General features: G+C 43.7%; 1 protein-coding gene across 2 annotated transcripts in view; it reads left to right on the forward strand.

Moving 5' to 3' along the window:
* Positions 1-20,226, forward strand: part of Spop (speckle-type BTB/POZ protein) — a 79,328-nt gene extending 59,102 nt beyond the window's left edge. Inside the window, exons 5-11 of one of the 2 annotated variants that reach the window (NM_025287.2) lie at positions 1,047-1,198; positions 1,301-1,428; positions 8,730-8,907; positions 12,108-12,163; positions 12,653-12,775; positions 17,101-17,243; positions 18,513-20,226. In NM_025287.2, the coding sequence (NP_079563.2) occupies positions 1,047-1,198; positions 1,301-1,428; positions 8,730-8,907; positions 12,108-12,163; positions 12,653-12,775; positions 17,101-17,243; positions 18,513-18,657 (925 nt within the window). In that variant the 3' untranslated portion in view covers positions 18,658-20,226. The remainder of the gene's footprint in view (positions 1-1,046; positions 1,199-1,300; positions 1,429-8,729; positions 8,908-12,107; positions 12,164-12,652; positions 12,776-17,100; positions 17,244-18,512) is intronic. The other variant, NM_001359107.1, reaches the window with a different exon arrangement.
* The last annotated feature ends 4,834 nt before the right edge of the window (positions 20,227-25,060 follow it).

Here is a 25,060-nt window from a genome sequence, read left to right on the forward strand (position 1 = left end):
TTGTGCTCTATGGTGGTAAAGCAGTGTCTGAACTACATGCATTTCAGCTAATGACATTTACAACTTAACTCAGTTGAACCTATTAAGTTCTGTGTCTAAATTCTGTTTTGAATCATCCTTAACAGATTGGCATCTCAAACTCTTACTTAGAAGCGAAGCTTGGAACATTCCCCTGTAGAATAAGTTTTACTTTTATCTGTGCTTCTTCGACAATACCTCTGTTATTTTAAATCTTAAAATATAGTTGCTGGGGGTTAGAGGTATGGCTCAGCAGGTAAGAATACTTGCTGTTTTTGAAAAGAATCTGAGTTTACTTCCTAGCACACACATTGGATGGCTTATAACTAACTCCCTGACTCTAGTACTGGAGGGATCCCGTGTCTTTGCCACCACACATGTGACACAGACACACACATAAATACCTGCAAAGGTGTGTATCAGCCAGGCATGGTAACACATGTCTCTAATCCCAACACTTGGCAAGCAGAAGCAGGCAGATCTTTGTGAGTTCAAGGCCAGCCTGGTGTCCACAGCAGTTCTAGAAAAGCCAAGGTTATTTATGCAGAGAAACTTGCCTTGAACAAGGAATATGTATCATGTGCATACTTCTCCAGAATAGATTTTGTTCTCCCACAGTGTTACTAAAAGGCTCTTTGACTTTGAAAAAAAATTATTCCTCCATCATGAAAAACTAAGGGCTACCTTTTCTGAGTTTGAAGAATGAAAAACAAACTAATCTGAAATATTCTAAATATTTTAGGGTGAGACAGGTTAATGATTTGGCAATTGGTAAAGAAATGGCAGAGATGTAAGGGATGTGAACGCTCCGTGATTCTTGTCTGTTCTTTAAAAGTTGATTCAAATTGGTGGAGAAAAGTTGTTTTCAAGTTTCTATTGAGTCAGTCTCCTGGTGAGGGGCTTAGAGTTTAAAAAGCTAACAACAGTATCAGCAGGAACAAATCTTCCCCTCTGGGTTCTCATGTTCGTGTTGGGCTGCAGGAGCCATAAGGGTTCTTTTGATGCACATTTCTTTCTATGATGAGCAGGTGTTTGCGAGTAAACCCGAAAGGGCTAGATGAAGAAAGCAAAGATTACCTGTCGCTTTACCTGTTGTTGGTCAGCTGTCCAAAGAGTGAAGTTCGGGCAAAGTTCAAGTTCTCCATCCTGAATGCCAAGGGAGAAGAAACCAAAGCTATGGGTAAATGTTCTCTACTTTCACATCAGTCCTGACATACACCGACGCGTTGTAGATTCGGGCTGGTCTTTGTGTAACTAAATATGACTTTCTTTTCTATCCCAGAGAGTCAGCGAGCTTATAGGTTCGTGCAAGGCAAAGACTGGGGATTCAAAAAATTCATCCGCAGAGATTTTCTCTTGGACGAGGCCAATGGGCTTCTCCCTGATGACAAGCTCACCCTCTTCTGTGAGGTGAGTCCTTTTGCCCTACTTTGAGACTGGCAATTCCCTGACCTGATGTGTTTTGGTGGATTTAATTGTATTGTGTCAAGGATGTGGAATGAGAAAAATCCCCAAGGGGAGTGGTTCTGTACAAATGTTCTTTATGTGGCTGATTGAGCTGCCTATGATTTCAAGGTTGCTGGGCACCTGAGCTCTCCACTCGTTACTTTCATAAGAGCAAAGATTGTAGCTGTCAGTTTTGAGTTGCTTGAGTCCTCCCTTCTTTTCTTTTTTGAACTGTGGGTTTTTTCACATAGTATTTGGAAGGTCTGATGCTTCAAGCTGAGCAGTGGCCAGCAAGTGCAACTAAAGTTGTGTATCTGTTGCTTAAACTTCCTGGCTCCTTCTTAAGTGGCAAGTTTAGGTATGTTTAACTGTTGCTTGCTCTCCTTTTTTGCTCTCTGGACTTTGTAGGAGTTGAGTGTACATGGTTTGTCTTGCTGGAGTCATACAAAATTGAAAAGTGAAATTTGAAAGCTGTGGAAACTTGAAGCTTAGAGGGCGAGAGTTAGCTGTTACCAGATTGAGAGGTCAGTCTCTCTCACCAGAGGCCTAAGAGCCTTTGGAGAAACTTCTAAAAATTCCTTGACCCAAGATCTAATCGAAAGGGGGTTTTTAATATGGTTACTGAGTATTGCAATGAGCCAATTTATGCCATTTTCCATACAATTAGAAATGCAACTTGGGTAAATAAGTAAAAGTTTTATCCCGTAAACTAGAATATTAGTGTCCCTGTATATCTTATAGGCAGGGAACTGCTTCCTGAGAGTGAAACAAATAACCAGTGTACTCCGGAGGCAGAGTGCAGGCCAAGAGTCCCAACTGACAGCTAGCCCATGAAATAACAGGCTTACATTGTGAGTTAATGACTTTGTAAAGGCATATCACACCTGTGTAGTCCAGGAACTTGTCCCTTAGGAATCTTGCCCTTTTGTGAAAGAAGCATGGCTGGCAGTAACAGGCTTGTGGATGGTAACAAACACTGCTAACGATTAGAAAGCGTTGCACGCTAAAAAGGTAAAATTTAGTTTTCATGATAGCCATTCCTGTCCATTTTAATTGCAAAGTAACTGAGTGAAATGGTGGCGTATCAGTACCTATATAAATATATGAAATGTGGCAGTTGTTTGATGTTTAATGAACTTGAAGTGTGAGTTTCACGTTAGTCTTATTAGCTGCAAGTCATACTCACTTAGCTCAGTAGAACGACGAGAGTAACTCTATGGCGTTGTTTGAGGTTAGCTGTTGTATAAACAGCATCAGCTTCAATCTTTGCCTGTTACCTATCCTAGGGTTTTGTGGGGTGTTTGTTTGTTTAAAGGAGGTTTCTCTGTAGCCTGGGATGAACTGAAGCTCACTACTATCTTCCTGCCTAGCCTCCTAAGTGCTGAAGACTTGTGTTTCAAGGAAAACTTTCAGATTGTGGAAAATTCTAATTTTGTTGGAAACGGAAGCTAGCCTTCAAACGTCTCTGATGCGAGTCTTTAAACATTACCCGTGGCGTTTCAGGCAGTGCTGCACTTTATATTGTAGCATTTGCAGGTCTGCAGTGGGTCCATGTTTCTCTCATGTGCCTCCTCTTTCCCCACACTGTCCCAGCTGCTCCAACCCCTGGATTGTCATCGTGACTTGGAAATCGTTTGGCCTGCCCTTAACTTGGTTACTCTTATCCTATGGTTAGGTCTGAGGCTGAGTTCCAGCATTTTCTCCTCACTTCCCCATATGAAATTCTCTTAGGAGAAATCCTGTGGTTAAGTTTAGATTTGCCTTACTGACTTAGAAGGGAAGTGAGATGACACATTGGAGATGAGGAGATGTTGAACAGGGAAACGTCTGCTGAGTTCTGCTGATGCTGTGCTTTCTCGCCATAGAACCAGGTGTGCCATCTGTTCCGCTCACACTTCCCAGTTGGCCACAGGTGCCGAGTGTTGCTTCTCGTACTTGGTCTTGTGCCTAGTGAGACTCATTCCTGTTCCAAGGCTCTCTGTGGACTTAGTAGCATTCAACACTGCAAGACGGTTGCGTGGGGGTGTGTATGGGATGTGTGGGTTTTTAAAATGTCTGCAATTCATCCAAGTTCTTAGCACTTTTCACAGCTAAACCACTTTCCATTTAAGTCCTGTTCCTTTGACCTGTTTTCCCCTGTATCAGGGAATATTTATAAACAAGTTTATTTTAATTCATGTTTATATTTTATTTTCTATTTTAATTATTTCCTAATTAATTAGAGGCTTTTATGAAAGGATGTCCACATGGAAATTTAGTTGCAAATACCCACTATGCTACAATGCTCCCTCAGACTGTGCCCAGATACTTCTGTGCTATCCTGATGTGCACTAAGTGCAGCTGCTTCAAGGATTCTTGGTGCACCCAGCAGTCATAAGGGAATCCTAATGTTAAAGACTGAGAACCACACATGTGCGCATTTGGCCTTTATCTCAGTGGTATTACTTCGACTGAATGTTTAAATTAGATTGTAAACTGAATGTACCAGGTAGGTGGTCTTGTTTGTAATGTGCCACACAGGGTTCACTTTTAGATCTCTGTGATTTTTGTCTATTAGAAAGTATGGCGATTCTTCCAAGTTGATTTTGTTTAATGAACATACTTAGAAATGTTTTCTAAGCATTTCTGGAATCATCCCTTATCACAATCTTTAGAACTCGGTTAGATCTGTTTTCGTCATTTCGTCTGTTATACAGAGACAAGTAGTGTCTTGGGAGGTCAGGTAATTTTTCCTAACATTGTACAGCAAATTAATGTCAAAGCCATGTCAGCTCTCCATTTCCCACTTCCTGTCTGCTGTGCTGTCCTCAGTGGAGCTGAGTGCCTTACTCAGGAGAGCAAGGGCTCTCCCAAAATTTCTTAACAGAGAGTATTTACTTTGATAATGAAAGGGAGGACATAAAAAGCATGTTTAAATTATATTTTTAATTTCCTCTTTAATAATTTGGACCATAGAGAATGTTCAGCTTCTGTTAATCCTCTCTGGTTACTTACACTGAGAACAAATACTCGTTAGCAATGGAGGTACATGCATTTCCCCTTCACTGCCGATGAAGGTGGAAGAGTCCTCTTTGTAAGGTGGTAGTTAAGGTGAAATAGCACTTATAAAATATAGCACATATGAAATACCACTTATAAAATATCTGGACATAGCCGGGCATGGCATGGTGGCGCATGCCTTTAATCCCAGCACTCGGGAGGCAGAGGCAGGCGGATTTCTGAGTTCAAGGCCAGCCTGGTCTACAGAGTGAGTTCCAGGACAGCCAGGGCTATACAGAGAAACCCTGTCTCAAAAAAGAAAAAAAAAATCTCTGGATATGAGTTTATGCTTCTAAAACATAATTTTTCATTCTCATGCATAGAATATTCCTTTGGTTGCCTGAGAATATATATTTTCACCTAATTTTAAACAAATATGTTAGGGAGATGGCTTGGCTTAGCGGTTAAGAGCATTAACTCTTCTTCCTGAGGTACTGAGTTCAATTCCCAGCAACTGCATGGTTGCTCCTTTGATGGGATCTGATGCCCTCTTCTGGTGTGTCTGAAGACAGCTACCGTATACTCATATACGTAAAGTAAATAGAATCTTTTTTTTTTTAAGATTTATTTATTGTTATATGTAAATACACTGTAGCTGTCTTCAGACACACCAGAAGAGGGCATCAGATCTCATTACGGATGGTTGTGAGCCACCATGTGGTTGCTGGGATTTGAACTCTGGACCTTTGGAAGAGCAGTCGGGTGCTCTTACCCACTGAGCCATCTCACCAGCCCAAATAGAATCTTTTTTAAAAAATAAATATGTCTATTCCTTTTTATTAGTGAATTGTTGGTATGCATTAGTTATACTATATGAAACAACCAGTTTGTTCATGACCTATGAAGATCTTAGCTTGATATGCAACATCTTTGTAGGTTATAAACTATGTTGATAGTAAACGCACATCCACACTTGAAGTTAACCTGTGTGTGCTGTTCCTTGTCCACACTCTGCAGATTTACTTGGTTTTGAGCTCTGTAAATCTGGTAAGACATGGACTGTTGTCACCTAGCTAGGACCTGCTGTTTTTTCCTTTTTTCTTTTTAAACATTGTTTCTAAGATGTATACTTTGTATGTAAGCACGGTTTATTTTGGTGCAGGGGAACATGTCCTTGTTGGTACTGTTTGTTCTCTTACTGACTGACTTTCAGATTGTCCCTGCTGTTGCTTTGAATGATGTGTGCTATACTATAAACACTGTGCGCTGCTGTTTCCTTATCTTTTCAATTTTTAAAATGTTTTTCAAATTATTATTTTTTTTTAATGTATAGGAGCACATTGCACCTGTCTTCAGACACACCAGAAGAGGGCATCAGCTCCCATTACAGATGGTTGTGAGCCACCATGTGGTTGCTGGGAATTGAACTCAGGACCTCTGGAAGAGCGGTCGGTGCTCTTAGCTGCTGAGCCTTCTCTCCGGCCCCTATTCTTTCAATTTTTAATTATTCTATAGGCACTAAAGTATTTTTCATGGACTTTCCTTTTTATGGAGATGAGTGTACAAGATTTGACAGTCCTTAGTTGTTAACAGGTACTGAAGGTTTCTATGGATTTCCCTCTTCTGTGGATGAATATACACTACTCAACAGCCCTTAGTCATTCATGAAATTTCCTTTAAATTTTTTTATTTTAAATTTCCTTTTTTACAAAAGAGAAGTTGAAGCCAGGCATGGTAGCCCATGCCTTTAATCACATACTCAGCAAACATAGTCAGGATCTCTGAATTTGAGGCCAGCGTGATCTACTGAGCTAATTTCAAGACAGCCAGAGCTACACAGAAAAACCCTGTCTTGAAAACCCAGAGGGGGCCAGGGAAGAGAAGTTGATTTTAAAAGTGAGACCCTTGGTCTGGAGAGATGGCTCAAATGGTTGAGAGAGAACACTGGCTGCTCTTCCAGCGGTCCTGCCTGAGTTTAATTCTCAGCAACCACATGGTTTCATAACCATCTATAATGAGATCTTGTGCCCTCTTCTGGCGTACAGGCATACATGCAGGCAGAACACAACGTAATGAATAAATCTTTTTTTTTTAAACAAAGTGATACCCTCCTTAACTTGAAGCTTGGGAGATTATACACCCTTCCTGAGACATTTTCATGCATTCATTTATAAGACGACATAAATGTCACAGTCCTGTCATCCTCACAGCTGCAGTTCTGAATGAGTCTCCATAGTCAACTTTATAGGCATAAAAACATCTTTCGTTTTTCTCAAAATGGTCTCATTTTAGCATCATCATTTGCAGAGGAAAACAATCCCTCTCTAAGTTAAAAGTTTGGGCTCTGAAGACTCATTTGTGAGTGCCATTTAAAATTTATTTTTAATTAAGCGAATTTAATGTTGGTAAGAGGTGCCAGACATTCAGAGCTCTGGAGAATCCAAGCATCCATATATCTACAGAACAAGTCTGGCTCAAACTGTAAAGGTACATTCTCCTTCCTGCTGTGTTCCTGTCTATGTCCAGAGAGAAGAATTGCCCTTCTGAGACTTTGGGCCCCACTCATTACCAAGCATGTATCTAGCCAGCAGAAGGTCCACTGGTAACCATAGTTCATTTGAAACTCGGCTTAGCTTTTGCCAATTCATTTTACCCAGTCTACTCAATTGCTATTAAGTGTTAATGATTTTGGGCTCCTGTCAGCCTGGTTTAATTCAAACTAGAAACATAGTGCCAAAAGCTTCCTCTATTCCCTTCATTGGTCATCCCTGGAGATCTCTGCCTTTCCCTAGGAGGAAGGTGGATTTAATTGGTCTTTTCCTTTTTTTTTTTTTTTTTTTTAATCAGTATTTAGAACTATAACTGGGAACAGACAACTTTCACTTTTAATGTTAATATTATAGCAAAGAAATGAGGGCACCAATATGACAAAATGGTTGAACCAAATTAGAAATCTTACAAAGGACAAGAGAGGATCTCTGTGGGGTGGTTTGTGCTGGCTTCTGGGTTATTAAAATATTGTTATAAACTGTCTCTGATAAATGTGCTGTAATGCTGAGCACATTCATAATTGATTAACTTGACTCCCTCCTTGTGCAAGATCATAACAGCTTGTTTTAAAGAAGTAAGTTTCCTGACCTGGTAGTAAATATCTCCCTGGAACAAGAAGGCATTATAGGTCATTTGGATCAAGCACTGACCTTGCCTCTGGGTTTATGACTGCAGCTGAAGGATGACTTTGCATCTTGAAGGTCAAAAGAAATCTAGGTCATCAAGGATGTTCTCAAACTGTCTTTCTCGTCAGACAGACTCTTAGCAGTAGAAGAGCGGGGAGTTGATTCTCAGGGATTGAATTCGGCTTAGCCCTAACTTTTCTCACGTGGTGTATGGTTGTAGGGGAGAAAACAGTGTTGTTGGCTACTTATTTCTTGTTTGATGGCTAGAATATTTTATAATGTTAATGTGGTTTCTAAATCCTTGTCATTGGTATCCTAACATCTGACTTTCACAAACTCATCTATACATTTAGCTTGGTTTCTATCTAGGTTGAGTTAATTCAACTAGTTGAAACATGCTACTGAAGCCCAAGTGGGAAGTTGGAGCTTTTCATACGGTTGGCATTGCCATTCTGTCCTAGGAGTGGAAACGCATGTGTAAGCTGAAGTTAGCCATCTTGAATGTCATTGTCACAGATGATGAAGTTCAGGTGTAAAACTTACAGCACCCTCACCCAGTTATCCCTCCTGGAAGGCCTCTCTAACTCAGTCCTTGTGGGAATTGGGCCATCATGTTCATTAATGGAACATCTTTGAGAAATGCCTTACTATAGGAACTATACTTCATCTGTGTTTCCTGACCTGACTAAAGTCAGTGAGATGCTTTTGAACTTAAGTTACTAGGTTTCTTTAGGGAGTTTTATATAATGACTTCTATAGCATCTCTTATGTGTAAGATTTCTTTTAAGGTGGGATAAGGGGAATATTTGACATTTAGCATTTGTTCTTGTCAGTTTCTCCTTGGGGGCTATGCTTGGCTTTGCAAGGGTATAGGACTTATAAGAAACTGTAGGAGAACTTATTCTGTGAGGCTGTCACTGGCCTAAGGTGTGGTAGGAAAGAGATGTGTTTGTAATAAATGGGGAAACAATTGAGCCAAAGGAGAAAGTCTTGATTTGTGGAGATAAATCAAGAAAATGAGGTATCTGACTGTCTGTAGCACTAAGGTAGAAGTCCTCTCTCCACCTGCTGGTAACAAAAGCTTTGTTTCTGTCTCTTTATATTTCACAGGTGAGTGTAGTACAAGACTCTGTCAATATTTCTGGGCAGAATACTATGAACATGGTAAAGGTTCCTGAATGCCGGTTGGCAGATGAGTTAGGAGGGCTGTGGGAGAACTCTCGATTCACCGACTGCTGCTTGTGTGTGGCTGGTCAAGAATTCCAGGCTCACAAGGCTATCTTAGCAGGTTGGTATTTATTCATGATTCACTTTATAATTTTGATTCAATAAGAAGAATAGTGGCTACCCAATTGCCTTTAGGGAACAACTTCAGCTTATGAACTCTGTACCTAAATACGTTTTTAAAATTTACTTTCATTTTGGTGTTTTGAGATAGGGTCTCACTTTATAGCTTAAGCAGACCTAGAACTTATTGTTAGCCTAGACTATCCTCAAACTTCAATCCTCAGCCCCATCCCACTTCCTGCCCCTACTGCTGAAGTAGTAGGTATATGCCACTGTACCTGAACTGTATTTTATATTCTAACGACAGTTCTCATAACCAAAAGTGCTACTCTTCATAAAAATGGCATTTCTGGTTTGTCTTAGGTGGACTTGGGTACTATTTTAAGAGTATAAATGGTGGTCATACAAAGGAACTACCTATGTTTGCACTGGGCAAGTAGCTCTTGGAGTACCTAAGAGCAAGTGGTAGCTCCTAGCTGGACTTTGGATGCCATCGAGAGGATTCTGTTCTAGGGACTAAGTACTGTGAGGCTGAGACCTAGGCCTCTCAGATGGTTAAGCCAATGCCTTCACTATAAACACACGAGAAGAATGAGGCTGTGCTACTGACCCAGAGGATCAGCTCTTGTTCTGTCAGGTTCTTGATCTTTAAAACCAGAAGGACTCACCCCGAGGAAGAACTGATAGAGGGCTGACTTCGCCTTAGAGAAAAGCGGAGCCATAGCCACACACTGCTCTGCAGACCATAGAGCGTGGAATAGCATCGAGTGACTCTCCAAGTAACAAATGTTTTCCCAAGACTCCTCTGCTGAGCTGTCTCAGCTCCATCATTCTAAAGTACACACTTGAGATGAGCTCAGCCTGTCTCATGTGACAACTTTCCATTCTCTGCTTCAGCTTGGTATTGTTGTCAATGCTGAAGGAAGTGTGTAACTTAGACTAATATCTACCTGTATAGTGAGACCCTCAACGTGCTTGCTTCCCCCAATCCCTGTTCCCTTTAGTGTTTCTTTCTTGCTTGTGTATGTGGTACAAACATGTCTATGCAAGTTCATGTACTTTGTGTGTATATGCAGAGGCCAGAGGTTGAATGCCTTCTTTTGTCACTCTCTACCTTACTTTTTGAGATAGGGTCTCAGTGACATAAAGCTGTTTTTACTGGACTGACTGGCAAGTGAGGTCTAAGAATCCTCTATGTCTCTCCCATATCCTCACTTAGTGCTGGAGTTACGGATCCATACCTGGTTTTTAAGTGGATGCTAGGGATCCTCGTGTATGGACAGCAAGCACTTTATCCACTGAGCCATCTCCTCAGCTCTCCTATCCTCCCCGTGTGTCTTTCTGTAGATGTAGTAAGCTTCCTCCCCGAGCCTGCAACAGTAGATATTTCAGACTTCAGCCTTTCCCCTCTAACCTTCCAACTCCTAAAGGATTTCCTTGCCTTCCAAGGGGCCCTTTTGTAGGAACACCCTTGATGCTTACTGTTCTGTCACCTGCCTTCTCACCGGCAAGGAGGTATTGCTCATCTTCAGAATCGATTGATTTGTATACTTGTGCTCTCTGGCCTTGCCCTGCCTTCCCAGAGCCCTCGGTCTCTCAGTGTGCGTGCTCCCTTTCTCCCCACATGCTCTAAGCTGCCATAGTCACGGCCTTCTTCCTTTCCCCACAATGTCCTCACTTCACCTCCTTGCCAGAAAAGCAATTTTCCAAAGTTAGATGAATGACCTGCTAGCTTCTAAGTTTGAGAGACTCAATCATGTGCTAGTTGACTCCATGCTCCAGTTTTTCCTGGTTCTTCAACTATCTTATTCTTTCCCTTTATGGCTCAGAAAATCGAACCCTAGGCCCCATGTATGCTTGGCAAGCACTCCATCCCTGGGTGTATCTCCTGCTTGCTCCAGCTATTTCTGCTGTGTGGCTTCCCTCTCTCTCCCTCGCCTGTCCCTTCAGACATCAGCCAGCCCTAAGGGTCTGCTTCAGTGTTCCCTCTGTTCTCTCTGGTGATTCTGTTCCCGTTGCATCAGCTGCAGTCTGTCTACTAATGACTTGTAAGCCCTTCCTGCTGCTGTGCACCCTCCCATATTGAAGCACCTTATAGCCTGTAACTCTTCTGAGATAAGCAGAACATAGAGAGAACCTTCTGAAATAGATTAAAACACTGAGGTTCACATTTGAAATCTGAAAAGGTGGGGAGAAATTTCTGCTACATAACCCAGGCTGACCTCACATGCAGAATTCTCCTGCCTTACAGGTGTAGAGTGTATACTACTATGCCTGGTTAATTTATAAATTTTAAAAAAGGAGGGGGCTCAGAAGGTTAAATGATTCTTCCAAGAAAATAGAAAATGACAGGGCTAAAATGAGTTCTTTCTGGCATAAACTACATACAGGCCCAAAGCTCCAGGTCTCTGCCACCTTCCTACACTCTCCACCTGTCCTTCCACTCCTAGGTACTGAGTTGGGAGTTTCAACTGTGACCCCCAACCCCTGATTTACTCAGCAACATGAGCATTTTTGAGTTCTTAGTCATTTTATTATTTTTCACAGTTGAAAGTAAGCTTTGTGTGTGTGTTGTTTTCATGGGTGTTCATAGAATGTACATGGGCTCTGTTTCTTGATTATCTTTTTCTTCATTCCCATTTCTAAAAGGAAAAGCAGAATTCTCCATAATGAAAGAAATTAAATGCTAAGAAAGATGGTTTTACCAAATAGAGGGAGCTTTGAAGGGCCATAAACCATTATACTTAATGTAAGGCTTTTACAGCCTTTGGGGATAATAACAACTTCATTGAGAACACATAGCTGGAGGAAGAGACAACTTGCCAAAAATGTTGGTCACCAAGCTAGCACATGCCATTGAGCCCAGCTCTTGACCTTCTCGCTGTGTGGTCTCTATACAGGTGCCCTTTCCAGCCAGACATCCAGGATTAGAACACCCAACTTCAACAATGGAATACCTTCCTTCCATTGGGATTTCAGTCTGTACAAGTAGGCCATATGCCATTCTTGTCATACACAGATAAATCATTTCCATAAAATGTAGATGATTAAAATACAGCCAATGACGTGTTTTGAAAGCATATGTTTTATAATTCCGATGTTATTTCCATGCGAGACAGGAAGAGCAAAGATCTTCATTATTGCTGGGGTAAGTGAGCAGTTCCCGTGTGATAACCTCATTGTTTCCCTCTCCTCTCGTAGCTCGGTCTCCAGTCTTCAGTGCCATGTTTGAACATGAAATGGAGGAGAGCAAAAAGGTGTGTACCAGGATGCACATGTACCTGCTTAACCCAGCGACTGCAGCAGACCTTGCCAGGCCACAGACTTTGATCTAATCATCTTTCTCTTGCTGTGTTATTAAAATACAGTTTCGTGAACAGACACCTTCTGAGAGCAGAGAGGTGATCTGAAATGTCCCAGGTGATGTGGACTTACCTGCTCAGCAGGTCAGCTGAACAGTTTGGATTAAAGATACTAGAAAGTCCAGAGATTTAAAAAACAAAAAACAAATCACACATTTTAGTGCTTGTGTTGCTACTGTGTTGGAGAAGATAAAGGTGGTGGACAGTGGTGGGAGGGGAGGAGAGCTACTGCGGCCAACAGTCATGGGGGGGGGGGGCGCACTGTCTACCCATGGTGTTAGGTTTAACTCACACAAGCTTCTCCTCACCAGAACTTAAGTCATGACTGTAGGTTAGGGATTCTGTCTGTTAGGACGCTCCTCACTCTCAGCTTTTCCGGCGTAGAATCGGGTTGAGATTAACGACGTGGAGCCTGAGGTGTTTAAGGAGATGATGTGCTTCATCTACACGGGGAAGGCGCCGAACCTCGACAAGATGGCTGACGACTTGCTGGCAGCTGCCGATAAGGTAAACTAAGAACAGGAAAATCGTCGTAAGACTAGGTGACGTAATCGTTTATGTGTTATATTGTGTGTAGGTGAAGCGAACATACATATATCTTATAATTTCGGCAAGACATTCTTACACATTATTCTAACACAGTAGTAACGTTTGGTACTAAAAGTGTCCTGCTCAAAATGGTAAACTCTCAGGGTCAACTTAACTATGGAAAAGAAGGGTATGTTTGATATTCACCCCTCTTCTTGTTCTACCTGAAATTTAACCCTGTCAAGAATTAAGTAAGTAGCCGGAGTGTGGTTTGCGCACGCCTTTAGTCCCAGCACTCCAGAGACAGAGGCAGGCGGATCTCTGTTCGAGTCCAGCCTGGTCTACAGAGTGAGTTCCAGGACAGCCAGGGCTACACAGAGAAACCCTGTCTCCAAAACAAAACAAAACCAAAAAAAAAAAAAAGAATTAAGTAAGTAAATAGATGTGATTTTTTTTTTATTTTATTTTTTCTGTTTTTTTTTTTTTTTTGAAGACTGGGTTTCTCTGTGGAACCCTCATTTCCTAGAACTTTAACTACAGACCAGGCTAGCCTTGAATTCAGAGGTCTGCCTGCCTCTGCTCCTAAGGGTGAGCACCATCAAACCTGGCATTTGAGTTGTTATGTGGGTACCTGGAATTGAGTCTGAGTCTTTTGGAAGAGCAGCCAATGTTTTTAATCATTAAGCCATCTTCTCAGCCCCAAATAAATGTAGTTTTGAGAGAGAAAATAGCCTAGAGGTAGTGGCACATACTTTAATCTCAGAACTCAGGAGGCAGAGGCAGGTGGCTCTCTGTGCCTTGGAGGACGGGCTGGTGTATAGAGCTGGTTCCAAGACAGTGAAGGCTACAGAGACACACTCGTGAGTTCACACACACACACACTTCCTCACACACACTCACACTCACAGGGGCTGGGGAGAGGGAGGAGAGACCTTTATCTGCATCTTGGCTCCCATTTTACTGTAGAATTCCTCAGACGCTAATGTGTATTGGAAGTTTTGTTTTCTTCTTTCTTCCCTCCTCCTTGAGACAGAGTCTCTCTATGTAGCTCTGGCTGGCCTAGAATTCATTCTGTAGACCAGGCTGTCCTCTAACTCACAGAGATCCTTCTGCCTCTGCCTCCCAAGTGCTGGCTGGGATTAAAAGTGAGAGCCACCACACTGGGTTTACAGAGATTTTCTGGGAAGCAAGTATTGAAAGTTGCATGTCTCCAACTCAGTTAACCCTGGAGGCATTTTCTCAAGAATCACATCAGATTAGAGGACCTGAGGACACAATGGGAACTGGCTTGCATTGTAAAGCCACATCAGCTAGAGCTGGGAGGCTAGCTGCCTGTGACCTGGAGCCCATGCAGTACCTGTGATAAGATGGACAGTGTGATTGACAGTTGCCCTGTATACTAGGCAGGGGCAGTTGATGTAAACTGTTAAAAGGGCTTCCTTACTACTAGCTGGAGACCTCAGGAGAAAGCAGATGCTATGCTGGGAGTTCCGCCTCTTTCTGTTGTGTCCTGAGTTCTAGTACTTTTCTGAGGAAAAAGTTCCTATAACCAAGAGCACCGGAGCCTCTCCAGGTTTTGCTCTGGAAAATTGGGTCCTAAGGACAGAGGATGGTGCATACAACAGAGGTTTTTCTGAGTTGATCAGCATTTTGAAGGGTTATTGAAGATAAAGAATATAGACCCAGTTGTTTCTCTTGATGAAGATCGGGATAGTAACTCCATTCTTACTATCTTTAAGACTTGACTAATAGTTAGCAACATGAAAATGCCGTGCTATCCCAGTCAGCCTCATTTCTGACTAGGAGGAACTGAGTTTCATTAAAGGCAGTAAGAAAGTATTACCTTTAAGCTGAGTAAAATTAGCACTGCCCACTGCTCATTTTATTTGAGACAGGGGTTTGCGCTGTAGCCCAAGCTGGCTTGGACCTCATCATCATCCTGCGTAGCTCTTGAGTAGTAGGGGTAGCTGTGAGTGCCCAAGCCTGGCCCAGGCCTGCTTCATAGAGTAGCTGTGCTTCTGTGTGACCTGCCGCTGGATCCAGTGCAGTAGTCATTTGTGCTTATACACCTCAGGTCTGTATCCTCTTATCTTTGAGGTTCTAAAAGGGTGATGAGTACTATAAAGTTCACATTTTAGACAAAGATACTGAGGGTCAAAGTTTTATATCCTTAGAACCAAAGTTAAAACTTGTTTACCTCTGGGTTTTCACTAGTTCAGGGAGCAAGGGAGTCAGCCTCAGTTATCATTCAAGAGTGGAGGTTTTAGTGCACCATGTTTCCTTCTGATTTTAAAAAAGAAAAAGAAAGCAGTTGAATCCAACAATGCTATAAATTTATGAATGACGAGTTGCCAGGCGGTGGTGGCGCACACCTTTACTCCCAGTGCTCAGGAGGCAGGGACAGGACAGGCAGTCTGTGAGTTTGAGGTCAGCCTGATCTACAGAGCCAGTTCCAGGACAGTTAGGGCTACACAGAGAAACCTTATTCTGGAGGAGAGGGAGGGGAGTGGGTGTCAGCTGCTAATGCCTGCATTTTCAAATCCTACTCAGAACTCCCCCCGGGAAGCCCTTGCTCCAAGACTATTTGAAAGCTTGCTTTACCTTTATACCTCTCTGTGAGTTTAGGAAAACAGAGTGAAAAATCCTTCGTGGAAGGATCTAAACACCTAGAATTTACCCAGGAGGCTGAACAGCTTCTTGTGCTCCTTACCGATCTCCTGGGGATGTGTGTAATTAGACTCAAAACAAAACACAACACGCTGGCCAGGCCTAGGAGACACAGTTTCAATCTCCCAAGTAAGTACTGCCATTAGGCAAGGTTTTCAGAAGCATAATTAAGAAAAAAACTTTGTCCCCCAAGAGACAAGAGTGGCTACTTTTGTCTAATTGTGCAGGCGGGATCAGAGCTATTCACAGCAGAAGTCCTTTTAAAAGAATGTGTGAGGAAGGATAAGAGGGGCAGTCCTTGTGGCACCGTAGAGAGGCTGACCGTGGACTCAGCCCCTCCAGCACCTCATCTCCTGCCTGTCTGTGTCATTTTTCCCTTTTCCATGGAAACTGTGTTTCAGTTACTTAAATGTAAGAAATTAAACTGGCACCAAAACTAATAAAACTCCTTTTTGCTCTAGGAGATCACAGTGCCAACAGGTTTGCCTCCTTGCCTGAAATTCATAATAAAATTGTAGTGGTTTGATTGCCATGATTCAGCCTGGTAGGGCATTGTGTCATCGAATTCTGAGGCCCTAAAGGTGGAGGCCCTATGGAGAAACTGTGGAAAACCTCATAGCGAATGCTTCTCCAATGAACTAATTAATGGCATGTTATTTCTTGCCTTCTTTATTCCTCTGGAAGTTCATGCTAAAATAGAGAGCAGGTAGCAGAGGGTCATCAGACCGAATCAGCTGGATCAGCGCGCCAACCTCGACCTTGACCCTCTGCTTCCAGAATGCATGTGCTATTTATTTAGAAAATAGGAGTGTTTAAACTGAAATTGGAACCAGGGTATCTGCTGCTTTGTCCTTTTCTTCCCTTCAGAATCTTAACCTCAACCCCAATAAAATAAGACTTGATTTATCTTTTCCTTTTTCAAAGAAGCCCTTGGCTCACCCACACTCAGGAACAGTTATGTGTCAGAGATGCTGGTGAAAACCACCACAGGGTCCCTGTGCACAGCTTGATAGGTCAGTTGAGACATTTGCCAGGGTGGTGTTGTGTTTAAGTAATGAGAACTGTGGCAAATGTGGTGGTGCACGCCTTAATCCCAGCAGTCAGAAGGAAGAGGCAGGCAGATCTCTTGAGTTCGAGGCCAGCCTGGTCTACAGAGTGAGTTCAGGACAGCCAGGGTACACAGAGAAACCCTGTCTCGAAAAAAAAAAAAAAAAAAAAGAAAGAAAGAAAGGAAAGAAGGAACAATGGAACCCCACCCCCAACAAAACAGTGCTTCAGCTGTAAGCAGTCGGGCTGCAGAAGCTGTGATGGCATGTTCTGCTGCTGCAGCTGGCTAGTGCTTCATTGTCAGGGTAGGTGGAGACTGTGTAAGAAAGGCAGGGAGTATAAATCTGCTCTGGTGGTCATTTCCTAACAGGTAAGCTTTAGAATCTGATAGACAAGGCTACCCATGTTCTTTCAGTTGTCTTCACTTCAGGCATAAGCAGCTACCCTTCAAAGTGTGGTTGTGTTTGTGGCTGTGTTGGCACTTTCCTGCACTCTGCCTCGTTCTCCGGCCGCACAGCTAAGGAGAAAGCTTCAGTGGCGGTCAGCCCTGGGCCGTTGCTGCTCTGACCACAGCTCTGCTTGCTCCACAGTACGCCCTGGAGCGTCTGAAGGTCATGTGTGAGGACGCCCTCTGCAGTAACCTCTCTGTGGAGAACGCTGCAGAGATTCTCATCCTGGCTGACCTCCACAGCGCAGATCAGCTGAAGACGCAGGCAGTTGATTTCATCAACTAGTGAGTAGCGCCTTCAAAGTCCTTCCTCGAGAATAGTTGGGAGGAAGAAGTAAGAACGACTGAATTAGGGGGGAAGTGAGCAAGCAGCCTCCTTAACCTTTCGATGGGAAATAGAGAATTGTTATCTTTCCACTCAGCTCAGCAGTGTGACAGTGGTTTTGCTTGCATGGGTCAGGTTGTACATGTGAGGCTCCTTACTTCCAAACAGTGCTGGAACTGAGTAGTGAGGCTCCCTGGCCTGGAAAGGCTGTGTGTGCCCATGACAGCAGCTTCCCTTCACTTTGACTAACAAAGTAAAGATAGATTCCAGAAAAATAGACGTTCCTGCTTTATGAGTTAGTAAAATATGTTTTATAGTCTCTGGTGAGATCAGGAAAAGAGAAGGGGTAGACATTAACTGATTGCTAAAGGCTATTTTGGAAAGGAGACAGCCTACCAGATGTGTTACTTGATTCCAAGTGACAGGTGAGGTCACCACAGTGCTTTCTAGAGTACTGTGAAGGAGCTGGGGCAGGTTATAAGTTAGTCTTTCTCATTGAGATGCACTTTATTACTCCTTTGCAGCAGTAAAAATTTGGGGGAGCAAAATTTGGAGGGGGGAAAAAGCCCTCCTAACAGCACCTTGGGGTTAGCAAGTCTAAGGTGTTCAGGTAGGTGAGTGAACAATTTTAACACAGAAAATACCCAAATATGGGGAAATAATGTCTCCTACGTCTAGTTACATGGCTGTCTCTAAGGTGTTAGCCTGAGACAGAAGAGGAAAGGGAGGACCAGTAAGTCAGATCTGTTCAGGGTGCACTGTATGTTGGATAGGTGCTTGTTCCTTTTTAGAAGGTAACAGCCATTGAGCAAAAAGTGGCTGTCATCTTCTCTTTTCTGACCCTCAATAGGCCCTGGCTGTGATGTGCCTTGTGGTCAGCAAGACTAGTAAATGGCGAAAGCAGGGGGAGTCAGAGCCCTTGCTCTTTCTCTTTATTAGCATCCCTGAGTATAAATATCTTCAACAGTGTTGAGTCTAATGTACAACCCACATTTTGAAAGTGCAGTACCTCAGAGTCCGAGCTTTCAGAATTAGAAGAGCCACAGCCCAGTCTACGGTCTGCACACTGTCTAAGAAGCACATTCTTACGTATGTTAAGAGTTCTGTCTGGGTCGTGCTGATTGCATTAACATCTCTACACCACACACTGGAAAAGTGGGCTGTCTAGATAGCTGTTTGGACCATGTGCACACTCCCTGTACTAACCTCTCTCTCCACATTTCTCCTAGTCATGCTTCGGATGTCTTGGAGACCTCTGGGTGGAAGTCAATGGTGGTGTCACATCCCCACTTAGTGGCAGAAGCATACCGTTCTCTGGCTTCAGCACAGTGCCCTTTCCTGGGGCCCCCACGCAAACGCCTGAAGCAATCCTAAGATGCTGCCAGTTGGGAGACTCCATTTATTTTCCAGAAGCAGCAGCCACCGTTGCTGCCACTGACTACCAGGTAGACAGCGCAATCTGTGGAGCTTTTACTCTGTGTCAGGGAAAAGACTGCACGATGACCCAGACTTTAAAACAGCACTAAATAACTTAGGGGGACTGGGGGAGGGAAGGGCCCAGGACTCGGGCCACTCAACCTGATGAAACCCTGTTGCTCTGTCACCGTGTGCCCTTTGGCCTGACCAAGTTTGACACTGGGATTCAGTTTAGGCACTGGCCCCAAGCACATCCCAGCAGTGGTACTTCGGAGAAATGGGTGTCTGACTGAGCAGAACAAATCGTCAGTGCCTGGAGCAAAACGGAAAAAAAGCAGAAACAAGCGGACATTTAGTCTTCAGAGGTGGAAAAGGAAAGAAGAAAGATTTTTTTTTTCCAAAAATCAGTTTGTGGATTCCAGTAGTATTTATGTTGAAAGAAGCAAATTTTAGTCCTTCCAACTGTGGATATTTGTGAAAACTCCTCACTACCATCCAAGTATCAGAAGAGCTCTCTCGTTAGCACTTACTGTTTGCAAGAACAAGCCCATCCTTTTATCCTCTTATGACAAGTGATGCGTGATGGCGGGGGAAGTCATCTGATCTGGAAAATGAGTGTTTGGCGGTAGTGGCTTCTGCAAAAATTCTTATTGGTGTTAAAAACTGGAAAAAAATAATTCATCCAGAATTCATACTGTCTTGATAAAAACTATGGTTCTGTTTTTTAGATATTGTGGAAAATGGATTTTTGGGGGGGCATTTTTCTCTGATTTTATTTTTTCTTCCCTTCCCCTTCCCTTTTTCTAAGAGAGAGAGAAAGAGGGGGAGGGAGAGGGAGAGGGGAGAGAGAAAGAGAGAGAAAGAAAGAGAGAGAGAAAGAGAGAGAGAGAGAAAAGAGGAGAGGAGAAACAAATCCAGAAAATACATAAAACAAAAGGAAGAGTAAAGGAGATTTTATTATTATTGCTATGTGAAAAAAAATCCCAGCCCAGATGGCCTGGCTGTTTGCACCTGACTAGTTGCCTGCATAGGAGCCGGTCCTGTCCCTTCTGATTAGCCCCTCTTCCAAAGGGGAGACTTCCAAATGTTAACTTTTTTCTTTTTGAAAATATAAATAATTACTATTTTGTACTGTGTGGTATCTCTGGTCTTTTGTTTCATTCACTTGGCTTGTCTCTTGGGTCTGAGATGCTTGCCTGTGAGATCTTGAAGCCCTGGTTTGATCTCCATCGTGCAGGGATTATGTTCAGAATGTCTAAGAAGCGGTAGGATTTATTTACTCTCCATAGTCTCACGCAGCTGCCAGCCTGTTGTCCTCCTTGAGGAGCTGCCAGCCATGTCCTGGCGAGTATCTGGGACCAGGTCCTACTTTGCCAAGGCAAGCAATTGTAGTGGGCTTCTTCTGCACCCTGTGTGTGTTAATACCCAATCCCAAATCTCCTTTCTCCTAACAAAATCAAAATATATATATATTTAGGGGACATGAATATGGAGATTAAATAAAGGGAAATTGTTGTGTCTTCTGGGTCCTGTCATTGATGTATTTCTGGAAAAGCTGAGGTCTTAACTTCCAGTGAGCTCAAGAGTGCTGTGGGGTTCCAAGCTTCACAGCACTGGCCAGACAGTGGAACACACTAAAAGCATACATTGTTTGGCCAAGGTTGCATTATTTAACCTTAGATGGAACTTCAGCCCTTTTCACATTCCATTGTCTTTCAGTGACTTTACTCTTGGCTAATTTTCTGGTTTTCATCATGTACCTACTATTGGCTGGGTATGCGTAGGTGAGCAGCAGTTTTTACACAAGTGGGTCTCGTTTATTTTACCCTGTGGCACTTCCCAGTTTCCTCCTTCGTGTGACCTGTGTAAAGATGTGTCTGTCTCCCTGGGTACTGGCTGCTGGCCACTGTCACTTTGGCCCCCACTTCCAAACTGATGCATAGACACAGTGATACAGGTGGATACAGCATCTCCTCTGCCCGTGCTGCCTCTGTGTTGGTTCTGTAATCCTCAGTTCTCAGCAGACCTTTATCCACAGGGTCCTTTCCAAACCTCCTGACCTCTCCAGGAGTTTGGTTGGACAGGTGATAGGTGGTGCTGGCCTGTAGCTGGAAACGATGAAACCCAAGGGAGGCACGTGCCTAAGGTCACACGAGTACTGAGCAGCCGCTCATCTAATGTCACATCCTGACGATTACATAAGGAAGGGAGGAAGTTCCATTTCGGGAGTGCTTAGGTACAAAATTGGAAGTGAAGCTCGCTTCCTCTGGGAATAGTAAGAACAAAGCCCCAGAAAGGTGCCTCCACTGGCCTGTTCTTCAGAGCTCCAGCAGGGCGAAGCAGATCTGCTTTCCTGAACTTCACTCATTCACAGCCCGGGGTTGAAGATGGAGGACTCAGAGAAAGTGCTTTCAGGAAGGGAGCTGTCCTGACATCTGGCTTTTAGCAGGATAAAGAGGTCTGTTCTGGGATTTTCCATACTTGCAGAATTTCCATCATGGACTTCACTGAGGATCGGGAACTGGTGGAATTTCAGGTATAGAAGAAGTGGCTCAGCCCTTCTGTTATTACACTCTTTCTGGCCATGTTTGTTTTTGTTTAAACGATACAGTTGAAGCCATCTGGTTATGACAACATCAGAGCCCCAGCATACTGTTCATAAACCTCCCACTGCCACCACCTCTTCCCTTAGCTCCCCCACATCTGAAATTTAATTCAAGTTAACTCCACAATCTGGGCCATGTGCTGTCACTGCAGAGATGTCCGTGCCAGTGGAACAGTTGGAGATTGCAATTCCACAAGGATATGGCTTATTTATCAAAACAATATTTCAGGCAAGTAGTTCCACAGAACCTTTGGAGTTGTGGTTTGGGGGCCAAATAGAATATCTGGCAATGTCCCCTCCCCCACCTCCCTGTGGTCAGCCTCTGCCTCATACCTGACCATCCATGGGGGAAGATTTTTTTTTCCCATTTCCTACGTGGAGATTAAACCTGTCTGTTGTTATTAGGCAGCTTGGAGACCTTTATAGGTTTGAACAGCTTAGGAAAGAAATGTCCCTCTTTCCCTTCTCACTGATAAGGCTGCCGGCCTTCAGCTGTCAGAGAGCCGCTTTTTTTTTCTTTTCTTTTTTAATTCTAGCCAGGAACATGAAGGTCCTACGGCAGGCAGGCAGGCCCAAAGATCTCTGGCTGGACCAGTGTTCCCAGAGTTCCTTTTAAAGCGTGGCTTCAGCCTATCATGGGATCTCCATGTTGGATGAACCCATATGCAGATGAAGGGAAACTCTGTGTTTGTGAGCAAGCACCCAGGCTGTGGAGAAGGGGTGGCCCTGCACGTGAAGCTGACTGGTGCTTTGTTCTGGCCCTTCAACTCCTATAAAAGAACTGCTAAATCAACATGCAACATGGCTGCATTTGCAGCTTTCTGTATACCTTTGTCAAAGATAAATTCTTGGCTGGAACCCAACCTTATTTTCCACAACTAATTATCTTTTTAATCAGCCTGGACCCCGTGTGTTTCCTTTGTCTCTCGACTTTTTCACCGTACTGTGCCCTCCATCCTTTAGATTCATTTCTGATGGCTTGCTGACTAATCAAACATTCAGGTGAGTCTCACTGGCCTGCCGTGTACGTGCCTGCACAAGGTAGCCATGCTTTCCCTGCTTTTAATTTCAGAGGTGGCTGTGCCACTGTGGGAACCTTTGACCCGATAGGTGGATGCCTCCTGGATCCCGTGAGCAAGAAAGCAGATGTAGAAGATGAATCTTGGGGATAATGAGCTGGGAGAACCAGAAGCTCTAACCTCCAGATGAGAACAGAAACTTGAATGTTGTTGGCTGATGGGATCTCTAAACCATTAGCAAAGTGAGTGGAGGCTCCCCCTCTGTCAGTCCTCTAATGCTGGAGGAGGGAGTGACATCTGCAGTACTGTTTGCTGATTTCTGCACTCTGAGGGGGGGGGGGGGGGAAGGATTGGAGACTTGAGGGAATTCAATATAAGCAGCAGAAATGATTAAGGAGTTGAAGGGGATCAACTCTGGGGGAGAGACATTATGAAGATAAAGTACACGCCACTCCAGTATAGGAACGGACCTGCAGCTGACAGATGTCAGGGGCATTCTGAGCACTTGCTGGCTTGTCCTGTGGCTCTCATTCATTCCAGTTGTGTACGCTGGGAAGGTAGACATGTCACTTCCTCAAGGTCACGCCTCCTGACCCGGAGCCAAGAAATAACAGCGGGCAATAGAATATTTGGTGCTTAGACCCAAGGACCAAAGAGAAGGTGAAAAGCCACTATGGCCTGGCGGTGACATGGAATTGTCCACTAACACTCAGGGAAATGATCTTAGTGATGAGTTCCCAAGCTGAAGAAGGCCACGGCCGAAATATTCATCTTTCCAAATCCAAGAAAACAGAAGATGTGTGCTCAAAGTGACAAGAGACTAAAACTTAGGCTACTAAGAGAGCAGATGCTCACGTAGCATGGGAGAGCTCAGCCTTCCCGAGGCTAGCTGTGGGACAGAGGATAGGATTTCTGCTCTACCGATTAAATAAACCAGAGGGGCTTTAGAACTAAAGACTAGAAAGCATACATTAGGAGAAGAGTGGTTACCGGAAAGCACTTTCAGCCATGGTGGAGGCAGAAGCCAAGGCTAAAAAGGATGAATCAACACACTGAGTACAAGCTAAGTCGGCATAAGTAAGAGAAGAAGGGAGCCAATGCCTAAGAACACAGTTCAGTTAAGTCGGTGAGCACATTTATTTTGTGTGCAATGGTGTACAGGTTGTTCGTGTGGTTGGCTGACGTGAGACTCATGTTTGTAGAATAACTGTAGCTTTCAGTTGAGAAAGAAAACAGCCAGATTCCATCTACACTCTTTTGAGAATGAATCCCTAAAGACTCGTTTCTGTCCTCCTTCAGCCTATCTTTCAAGTAAAAGTTTGCTTCACGCCTTAAATCTTTTCATGGGCCAGTGGTTGGTTCACTGGTGTGCTATGAAAGGCGTGTTATTTAGCTCCTAAATACAGAAACCCTTTGCCAGGCTGCAGGATTCAAGTACTCTCACCATGGCTAACTTCACATCTTCAAGGTGACCTTACTGAATGAGAACTAGGAAGGAATGTGCTCTGTGCCCTTTTCTAGAATCTTCCCTGCACAGACACCATGGATGCAAATAACCTCATGTGCATAGGCAGTAGTAAGATGTTAAATGAGGAGGAAGAGATTTTGAGCGTATATTGTCTTTGCTAATTGTATGGTCATACAACTTAATTCTTTTTTGTTGTTTTGTTTGTTTGTTTGTTTGTTTTGTTTTGTTTTTTGAGACAGGATTTCTCTGTATAGCCCTGGCTGTCCTGGAACTCACTTTGTAGACCAGGCTGGCCTCAAACTCAAAAATCCGCCTGCTGTGAATTAGCAGCTAGCTCTTAGGATTTCCTGAAAATTTAGCAGTTGGCTCCAGAAAGCCAGTGTGAACCAGCTCTAGCACACCACTAGTGTGGCTTTAGATTGTTCTCTGAGCTCTCTGTGCCTGGTCATTTACTGTTAACCCACAGTACTTTAAAATAATGCACTTGTGGGACTAGAGAGATGGCTCGGCAGCTCTGAGCACTGGCTGCTCTTCTGATCCCCAGCTCCCGCTTCTAGCCACCTTGGGCACCAACATGCTTGCGGTGCACAGGCACTTAGGCAGACAAAGCTCTATATACACAAAATAAAAATAAAATGCATAATGCACTTGTGTCATTTAATGGCAAACTGAAATAGTATGTCATTGTTCATCTGTAGATCTGTTGACATTGATACATGAACCAATAGTCTTGTAACGCGTTTTGATCTCTCTGGGTAAATTAACACATTTTTATTTCTGTCTCTCACCAGTACTAGAAATCTGTGTTGATTGGCGCACTAACGGAAAGCAGACATCAGCACCGAGGATTTATGCGGCATTACCAGTGGTTCTTCCGGGGCCGTGGTCTCCGCTGTGCGTCCTTTCAAAGTTCTCTAGAAAGAAAGGGCACGCGAGCGTGTCCAGGTGGCAGTGGGTGGTCCACAGGGTCCCCCCGACTAACGTTGAAAACTCTTTGCCTTGATTTGGCTCCACAAAGGTTTCAGAGACGCTAGAGTGAAGAAGCTAGGGAAGCTCTAGTTAAGCATTTGTACTGGCTCATCCAGAGGACCCACACCAGCTTCCCAGGATCCATGGCGGGTGGCTCCCCACCACCAGGAACTTCAGCTCCAGGGAGTCCAGTGCCCTCTTCTGGCCTCTTTGAGACCCCACACACACTCAGCATGCATACATACACACACACACACACACAAATAAATAAATAAAAATAAATCTTTTGGAGCTGGAGAG

This window comes from Mus musculus, chromosome 11, assembly GCF_000001635.26.
Source record: "Mus musculus strain C57BL/6J chromosome 11, GRCm38.p6 C57BL/6J".
In the NCBI taxonomy this organism is placed as follows: domain Eukaryota; kingdom Metazoa; phylum Chordata; class Mammalia; order Rodentia; family Muridae; genus Mus; species Mus musculus.